General features: G+C 34.6%; 1 protein-coding gene across 1 annotated transcript; it reads left to right on the forward strand.

Annotated features, from left to right (window-relative positions):
* The first annotated feature begins 327 nt into the window (after positions 1 to 327).
* LOC126018494 (olfactory receptor 52N2) lies at positions 328 to 1,296 on the forward strand. Its single transcript, XM_049780627.1, has one exon. It carries the CDS (start codon positions 328 to 330, stop codon positions 1,294 to 1,296), a length of 969 nt encoding a protein of 322 aa, XP_049636584.1.
* The last annotated feature ends 8,981 nt before the right edge of the window (positions 1,297 to 10,277 follow it).

The following is a 10,277-nucleotide window of genomic DNA, read 5'->3' on the forward strand; positions in this document are numbered from 1 at the left end:
TTCAATGTTTCATATATAACATTCTTTGAATAATACTGACAATTTTCTAAACTTAGCACAATTGTTATTCCATTTAAGATAAGAAAATTGAGGAAAATGATTCTTATGACTGTAAAAAGTACAAATCTAGGTAAGTATAGTATCAAAGTAAGAAGAAAAGATTAATACTAAACTAAACAATGTTACTTTAGAAAAAATTACCAACAATTACAAAAATTCTGGGTGGGATTTTTTCACTTACTTTTCAAGACCTTACTTAACTTATTTTTCCATCTAGGAAAAAATCACCTCTAAAGAATGTAAAATGCTCACCTCCTATCACTCATTATGTCAAAGGACAACACCTCCAGCCTGACACCAGGGTCTTTCATCTTAACAGGGATCCCTGGGTTGGAAGCTGCACATGTCTGGATCTCCCTGCCATTCTGCTTTATGTACATCATTGCTGTTGTGGGAAACTGTGGGCTCATCTACCTCATCAGTCATGAGGAAGCCCTGCACAGACCCATGTACTATTTTCTGGCCCTGCTCTCCTTCACAGATGTCACCCTGTGCACTTCCACTGTACCCAATATGCTTTGTATATTCTGGTTTAACCTCAAGAAGATTGACTTTAATGCTTGCCTGACCCAGATGTTTTTTGTTCACATGCTGACAGGGATGGAGTCTGGGGTGCTCATGCTCATGGCTCTGGACCGTTATGTGGCCATCTGCTACCCCTTACGTTATGCTACCATTCTCACCAACCCTGTCATTGCCAAGGCTGGTTTTGTTACATTCTTGAGAAGTGTAATGCTCATGATCCCCTTCACTTTCCTCACAAAGCGTCTGCCTTATTGCAGGGGTAATTTCATTCCTCACACCTACTGTGACCACATGTCTGTAGCTAAGGTGTCCTGTGGCAATTTTAAGGTCAATGCTATCTATGGTTTGATGGTCGCCCTTTTGATTGGTGTGTTTGACATTTGTTGTATTTGTGTATCTTATACCATGATTCTGCGAGCAGTGGTGAGTTTATCATCTGCAGATGCCCGTCATAAAGCTTTTAGTACCTGTACATCTCATATATGTGCCATTGTAATTACCTATGTCCCAGCTTTTTTCACATTTTTCACTCATCGTTTTGGAGAAAACAGTATCCCTCACCACTTACACATAATTATAGCTAATCTTTATCTGCTGACGCCCCCTACAATGAATCCAATTGTTTATGGAGTGAAGACCAAACAGATTAGAGAAGGTGTGATAAAATTTTTATTTGGAGACAAGGCTATCATTACCCAAGACAAATCATGAAATGCTATATACTAGAAGTATAAAAATAATAATGATAAATACATTTATGAAATATCTGATAAAAATGTCATAGAAGCATGATTCTTTTCAATCTTTTCAATAAAAATGCTTTATAAAGACATTGCAAGTATATGCTATAAAATGTTTTCTTTGTGTAAATAATTTGCCAAAGAAGAGAAAACAGAATATGAATATTTTATATGAATTATTTATAGTATTTATTTATTTTTGAAACATTTATAGAGTTTTGTCTAATAAGAAGAGAGGGAAATGAGCCAGCTTTCAGTGCATGATGTACAGAGTCAATGTCAGAAAAAGAACCTGAAGTATGTGTGGAAAAGAAATGCTCCACAGGAAAGACGTATTCACCTCAAATCAAGCATATTGTTGTCATGGAATAATGTGGGTCCTGTGTTTCAATGTTTTCCAATATTTTAATTTTATTTATTTTTATTTCTTGGTGTTTGGGCCACAGCCAGCATCACTCAGGGTTTACTCTTGGCTCTGTGTTCAGAAATCATTCCTGTCAGGCTGCAGGGACCATATGGGGTACCAGGAATAAAACCCTGTCATCAGCATGCAAGATAAATAAGTACCTTACCCATTGTGCTATTGCTCCAGTCCCAATATTTTAAAATCCAATTATCTCTGGATATATTTAAAATTTTCCAAACTTTAGTTCATCACACACTAGGATATTTTAACACTGAATTTTATTTATTTATTTATTTATTTATTTATTTATTTATTATTTATCTATCTATCTATTTATCTACTTCATTTAGGACATGCTTTAGGCTGAGACCTGAGCAATGGCACAGCTATAGCAGCAGGTAGGGCATAAGCCTTGTACATGGTTGACCCGGGCTAAATCCCCAGCATCCCATACGGTCCCTTGAGCCTGCCAGGGGTGAATTCTAAGTGCAGAACAGTAGTAACCCCTGAGCACTGCCAGGTGTGGCCCCAACTTTCAAATAATAATAACAATAATAATAATAATAATAGACATGCCTATGTTAAGAATTTTATTTTTCATATATCTTAAGTTTGTAACTTCCTTGTAAAATGTAAATAAAATAGCTCAAATAATGATTAAATACTAATATATGTTACAGTTCATTCAATTAATCATTAAATTTTGGGAATAGTTAGGACAGATTACTGACAATACTTGGATTTAATGATAAAGGTAACGTTAAAGTGATTCAATCCCTAACATAGTGTACTCATTCTAGGTTCTTATCACCAGTACAGAAGAGAATTCAAGTAAAAAATTAATAACAAATAAAAGTATGGATTTAATTTGGATAAAGTAAATTGTATATAGGATGACATAAGAAAAAAGTGAGTTTTGAGTTCAGAAACTATAAAAGTATAATCTATTATCCTTTTAAATTTGATTTTGGGGAGGTAGTTTTTTACCACTGATAACATTATTAAATGGCTACTTATATATTTGTTTTCAGAAGTGACCCTTGATAGTCCTTAGGTGATGTGGTTCTGAGGAATTTGAAATGGGTTCAGCATGATGCAGATGCTTCCTTCACCTTAATACCCATACAACATCTTTGGCCATAATTTTCATTTTTAAGATCTTGAGAGACTAATCTCTTTAAAATTAGATTACTTACATTTCATCAAATATTAAAAAACGTACTACTAATATTTATTTGGTTAGATAAATGTTCTTTTGGGGATGGCACACACAGAAACTCCAGAGGTTACTCCTGGCTCTGCTCTCAAAAATTGCTCCTGGCTCAGGGGACCATATGGGACACTTGGAATTGAACATGTATCTGTCCTGGGTCAGCCACATGCAAGGAAAATGCCCTACCATTGTGCTACCACTCTGCCCCTAAATAAATGCTCTAATGTAAAAACACCACTTAGCATAATTTTATAATACAAATAGAAAATTATAATTGGTATTATTATTATGGCTTATGAATTTCATCTGTAATTAATTCCAATTACTAAGGTGTGAGGAAAAGCTATTCATTTTGTACAGACATGAATTCTCATAAATATAAAACTGATCCAAATGAACTGATTTTTCTGGATTTTTTCTATGTGATTGTTCCATTTCATGTACTTGAAATGATTAGCACCAAACCACTGATTTTTAGTTTAGCTGAGGATATAAAATACAATGAAATCATTATTATTAAGAAATAAGGCAATGTTTCCAAAATAAACTCTGTGTAATTCCTCTCTATTCCCTTCTCAAATTTTCTTTTTTCCCACAGGTTTATTTTTCAAGTCTTTATTTCTTCAAAAAATTAATCTACTTTCTTACCACTCAGATTACTATAGAATAAAGTTTTATGTCTTCCTCTGTAGTTATTTCAAAAATGTTGTCTATTTTTTGTCAGTGAAAGATGGTTTTCAAAGAGTTAAGAAAAACTAACAAAGTGTCCAGGTGCATCAACAAGGCTCTTAATAATATGTGTCACTTCACATGATTTCTGCAAATATCTCTGAGTGTTTCCCTGGTGTCACACAGAACTAGAGACCTATCACACTATACAACTCAGGTTATTTCTGAATTTTAAACTTTGGGCATTTTATTAGAGGTTTTGAAAATGTTCTGTCTATAATATACTGAGCTATTTGTCTAAGTATTATATATAACACACATGTTTTTTTAATAAAACTTGATAACCAAATGGTGAAAATTTTCTTAATTTTGTGGAGATGGGACAGTGTATAATCAACCATCATGATTTATATCGGATGTCCCATGTAGTACCCTAAGTCTGTCAGGAGTAATACCTAATTGCTAATCCCAGAGTAATTCCTGAGCACTAGTAGGTGTCATCCCACACACACACATACACACACAATTACACACATAAAACAGAGTAGCTAATGATGACACTGAATTTACTCAGGTGATTACTTTTAGCAAATAAAAAAAAGTACAAAATATTAATGAGGCACAAATTTGGGCAGCTCTGGAGTATTGTTTCACAACTCCATATCTCATGGGATTTTTTTGGGTCAAGGGAGTATCTTTAATTTTTTTAGTTTTTATTTTTTTATATTTAATATTTAAATATTGTGGCTACAATGTTTAATAAGATATATTTTCCCACAAAGTTGTTTATGATTGAGTTCAAGTCATACAATATACAACCTTCACCAGTGCACATTGTTCTTGTTTTTTTTTTGGAAGGGGGATTTGTGAGTCACTGTGTGGTAAGATTATATTGCATTGATAAGTTGATATGCATCTTCCTGATGATTTAATTATGAAGATATTTTCATGTCTTATGGCCATTTGAAATACTTTATTTTTTGAAATTTTTTAAGAAAATGCATTTTAATTTTTTTTTGCCATTTTGAATGGAGTTAGATTTTTTTTTTTTTTGGCTAAGCTCTACCAGTGCCTTGTCTATCTTAGATATTAATCCTTTATCAGAGCTATACTGGGAAAATAGTTTCTCCCAGTTTGAAGTAGTCTTTGATTTCTAATTACAATTTCCTTTGATATTGAAACTAAAGGCCTCTTACTTGAATGTAGACCCATTTGTTCAGCTTTGCTTTCACTTGCTTGAACAGTATTATTTTATGCATGAAGATGCCTTTAGTTTCAATATCATGGAGCTTTTGCTTACACTTTTCTCTATGTACCTTATAGTTTTAGGTCTGATATCAAGTTTTTTAATCCATTCTTATTTGAATTTTGTGCACAGCGGTAAAAAGAGGCCAAAGTTTATTCTTTTACATGTTTTCCCATGCCACTTGTTGAAGAGGATTTCATTGCTCCACTTTATGTTTCTTGCCTCTTTATGAATGATTAATTGATCATATACCTTGGAGTCAGTCTCAGAATCTCAGAGTACTCAAGACTACATCAATATCAAGTCTTTATTCCAATACCATGTTGTTTTAATAACCACTGCTTTATAGAACAGTTTAAAATTGGGGAAAGTGATGCAACGAGTTTTCTTTTTTCCACAAAAATTGCTTTAGCTATTCATGGATGTAGTATTTTATCCACTTCTTTGAAAAATTTCATGGCTGACTCTGATAACCATGACTGGGCAGAACTCATCCTGAGATAAATAAAAAGGACCCTAGTGTAGGCTTTGGCCTACGATCTGTACAACAACCAAGATCTCTAATTCCAGAGGTCTGACTGAAACAACTTCAACTGAGCAGATTATGGGGAAATATAATGAAAGACTCTATCCTAGGCTTCATCCTAGGAGCGGGGCAAAAACCAAGACCACCAATTACAGAAGACTGATTAAAACAACAGTGATGGATCATAGCTCTGAGAACCATAAAAAAAGACCTCATCTTAGGCTCCATCCTTTGACCTCCGCAAATATCAAGATCTCTGGCTACAAAGGCATGATTTTATCACACACACGATAGAGTGGAAAGTTTCCAGACAACACAGATGGACACAAAAGAGAGAATAAAAGGGAGAATAAAAGAGCATGTACGGGAACCTGTAGTTGTTTCCATGACAGTATACTTCAAGGGCAGAGAAATCCTGTATCTCTTATGTCAAGGGATTCTTTTCTAATCTCCCCATACTGTGCCTATGCAAGGAAAAAAAAGAGAGAGAAAAGCAAAAATCAAATTTTTATCTTTTATTTTATTTTTTATTTTTATAGTTGTGTTATTGTTATTGTTTGTTGCTGTTTTTATTTTCTTTTGTGCTTTGTTTTGTTTTTATTTCAGTAATGTGGTTATTGTATGGCTGCTGTCAATATTGCCCTGGTGCTCTTTAAGTTTTTTGTTTGATTTTTTTTATCTTTTTAATTTATCTATTGTTTGTATTGTTGTTATGTTTTTCTTCCTTCTCCCTTTCTGCTATTAAACTGATAGATATAGCCGCTAGAAGGACTCCTCTCATTTTTATGCTTATTTGATTTTTGTCCCATTTTATTTATTTTTTCTCTTTCCTTCAAACAGAACCACCCAACTTGAACCATCTTGTTTCTCCTCACTAATGGAGGGGAAAATAATGGAGGATAACAAGACCAAACATTCATATGAACATAAGTAGAAATTAAAAAATAAAAGGATCAAACTTAAGCACAAAATCTAAAGCCAACGACAACTGACTCGATACTCAATTTACAACATACCAGACACAGAGCAGACCACCTATACTACCAGCCTGGGGGGGTATGAATGCTGGGAACAGGGGTGGAGAAAGGACAATATTGGTGGTGGAAACGCCCCTGATTTAATATCACTATATACCAAAAAATCACTGTAAAAGATTTGTAATTCACTTTAATCAAAATAAAAAAAAAAAGAAATGACTCAGGGAGGCCTAAAATAAATGCCACATTTTGATAAAAGCAAGGAAGAAAGAAAGCAAGAAAGCAAGCAAGAAAGCAAGAAAGAAAGAAAGAAAGAAAGAAAGAAAGAAAGAAAGAAAGAAAGAAAGAAAGAAAGAAAGAAAGAAAGAAAGAAAGAAAGAAAGCAAGAAAGAAAGAAAGAAATAAAGAAAGAAAGAAAGAAAGCAAGAAAGAAAGAAAGCAAGAAAGAAAGAAAGAAAGCAAGAAAGAAAGAAAGCAAGAAAGCAAGAAAGAAAGAAAGAAAGAAAGAAAGAAAGAAAGAAAGAAAGAAAGAAAGAAAGAAAGAAAGAAAGAAAGAAAGAAAGAAAGAAAGAAAGAAAGAAAGAAAGAAAGAGAGAAAGAGAGAGGGAGGGAGGAAGGGAGGAAGGAAGGAAGGAAGGAAGGAAGGAAGGAAGGAAGGAAGGAAGGAAGGAAGGAAGAGAGAGAGAGAAAGAAAGAAAGAAAGAAAGAAAGAAAGAAAGAAAGAAAGAAAGAAAGAAAGAAAGAAAGAAAGAAAGAAAGAAAGAAAGAAAGAAAGAAAGAAAGAAAGAAAGAAAGAAGAAAGAAAGAAAGAAAGAAAGAAAGAAAGAAAGAAAGAAAGAAAGAAAGAAAGAAAGAAAGAAAGAAAGAAAGAAAGAAAGAAAGAAAGAAAGAAAGAAAGAAAGAAAGAAAGATAGAAAGAGTGGGATGGAGGTAGGAAGGAAGGAAGGAAGGAAGGAAGGAAGGAAGGAAGGAAGGAAGGAAGGAAGGAAGGAAGGAAGGAAGGAAGGAAGGAAGGAAGGGAAAGAGGGAGGGAGAGAGGGAGGGAGGAAGAAAGAAAGAAGAAAGAAAGAAAGAAAGAAAGAAAGAAAGAAAGAAAGAAAGAAAGAAAGAAAGAAAGAAAGAAAGAAAGAAAGAAAGAAAGAAAGAAAGAAAGAAAGAAAGAAAGAAAGAAAGAAAGAAAGAAAGAAAGAAAGAAAGAAAGAAGAGAGGAAGGAAGAAAGAAGAGAGGAAGGAAGGAAGGAAGGAAGAAGGAAGGAAGGAAGGAAGGAAGGAAGGAAGGAAGGAAGGAAGGAAGGAAGGAAGGAAGGAAGGAAGGAAGGAAGGAAGGAAGGAAGGAAGGAAGGAAGGAAGGAAGGAAGGAAACAAAGAAAAATGTAAAAATGCCATGGGTATTCTTACAGGTCTTTCAATAAATCTGTACATTGCATTGAGAAGAACTATTGGCACTTTAATTGTGTTAATCTTCCCAATCTTTTAGCAGGGTATATGTCTTCATTTTCTTGTGTCTTTTTTTTTTTTCGGCCACACCCGCTATCTCTCCGGCCCCTGTCTTGCTATTATAGTTTTTCTCAAATCTATCAGCAGGGACTGGAACGATAGCACAGCAGTAAGGTGTTTGCCTTGCATATGGCTAATCCAGGTTGGACATTGTTTGATCCCTGGCATCCCATATGGTCTCCCGAGCCAGGAGCAATTTCTGGGCGCATAGCCAAGAGCATCACTGGGTGTGCCCAAAAATCAAAAAATCAAAAAACAAACAAACAAAAAAGCCTATCAGCAATTGTTTTAACTATTTTTCTGGCACCTCTCTGGGTGCATATATATTTAGGAGTGTGATTTATTTCTGGTGTATACATCTCTTGATTATTGACAAATGCCCATCTTGTCTCTTTCAAACTTCTTAAGGATATAGTCCTTGTTCTCAGATATAGTACGACCAACTCAGCTTTTTTATTTTTAGTAATTTCTTTATTTAAGCACTATGGTTACAAAAATGTTTGTAGTAGGATTTCAGTCATCAAATGTACAACACACCTCATGAGTATAACTTTCACATAACCGTTATTTTCCCTCCTACCCCATCTATCTTCAGACAGGCATTCTATTTCTCTCTCACTATCATTGCTATGGTAGTTGTTAGTGTAGTTATTTCTCTAACTATGCTCACCACTCTTTGTGGTAAGCTATATATCAAGGCTGGTCCTTCTGGATCCCATCTCTATTGTCTCTCTGTATTATTACCATACTGTCTTTTTTTTTAAAATGTCACAGATGACTGACATGATTCTGTGTCTATCTCTCTTACTCTGATTCATTTCACTCAGCATAATAGTCTCCATGTCCAACCATTTATAGGCAAATTTCACAATTTCATTTTTTTTCTAAATGCTGTGTAGCATTGCATTGTGTAGATGTACCACAGTTTCTTTTGCCACTGATCTACTATTGTCAGGCACCAGGGTGGTTTCCAGATAAGACGATTGTAAATAGAACTGTAATGTACATAGGAGTGCACAGGACATTTTATAAGTGTTTCTGCATTCCTAGAGTATATAACCTAACGTGCAATTGCTGGATCATATGGGAGCTCAATTTCAGTTTTTTGAGAAATATTCAAATTATTTTCCAGAAAGGCTGAACTAGATGACATTCCCACCAGCAATGAATGAGAGTTTCTGTCTCTCAATATTCACACTAACTTGTACTTTGTGATGTGTGTGATGTGTGACAGTCTCAGATTTTACCTCATTGTTGTTTTGATTTGCATTTCCCTAATGATTGGTGATGTGAAGTATTTTTTCAGGTTCATTTTGGCCATCTATATTTTTTTTTGAGAAAATGTCTTCTCCCAAATTTTTGATGGAATTAGATGTTTTTTCATTTATTTTCACTTTTTTGTTTTGTTTTGGGGCCATACCTGGCAGTGCTAAGAGGTTAATCCTTGCTCTGCACTCAGAAATTTCTCCTGAGAGGCTCAGGGAAAATACTGGATACCAGAGATTAAATCGAGTCCATCTCAGGTTGCCTGCATGCAAAGAAAATGTCCTACTGTTGTGCTATCACTCCAGCCCACTAGATATTTTTTCTTTTTATGTTCTGTCAGTAACTTGTAAATCTTAGATACTATTCACTTTTATGATGGGTAATGAGTGAATAGTTTCTCCCATTCTATGTGAAGCCTTTGTATCCTAGCAACTAAACAGTGCTTTGAAGTGCAGAAACTTCTGAGTTTAATGTAATTTTATTTGTTTATATCTGCTTCCACTTGTTTCGATAGTAGTACTTTCTCCTAAGACCCTTTATCTCAATGTTATGGCAGTGTTTTTGCTTATGTTTTCTTCTATATACATTATAGTTTCAGGTCTGATATGATGAACATGGTATTAGAGGTCAGAGTTTGCTTTTTGCATGTGGCTGACCAACACCACTATTGATGTTTCCCAACACCACTATTGTGGTGTTCCAACACCACTATTTTGCAAAGGCTTTCCTTGCTCCATTTTGTGTTTCTTGCCCCTTTTATAAATGATTGATTGTATGTCAGGGATCATTCTCTGAATGCTCAAGTTTATTCCACTTATTTGAGGTTCTGTCTTTATTCCAGTACCATATATCACATCACAAAGAAGAATAACTTGTGGGGCATTGTTGGCTGGAAGTTTGCACTGGTGAAGGGGGGGTGTACTTTGTATAACTGAAACCCAATTACAAAATGTTTGTAACCATGGTGCTTAAGTAAAGATATTTAAGAAATGAGAGTTGTTTTCTTGAATGACTGTCCTCCAACATTTGACTTTGAGTCTATATTTGCACTATTTAGGTATTTTTCTTGCGGAAAGCAAACAGCTGGATTCAATTTCCGATCCATTTTGTCACTCTGTCTCCTAACAGGTGAATTTAGTCCATTGACATTAA

The sequence above is a fragment of the Suncus etruscus genome, chromosome 9 (genome assembly GCF_024139225.1).
Source record: "Suncus etruscus isolate mSunEtr1 chromosome 9, mSunEtr1.pri.cur, whole genome shotgun sequence".
NCBI lineage: Eukaryota > Metazoa > Chordata > Mammalia > Eulipotyphla > Soricidae > Suncus > Suncus etruscus.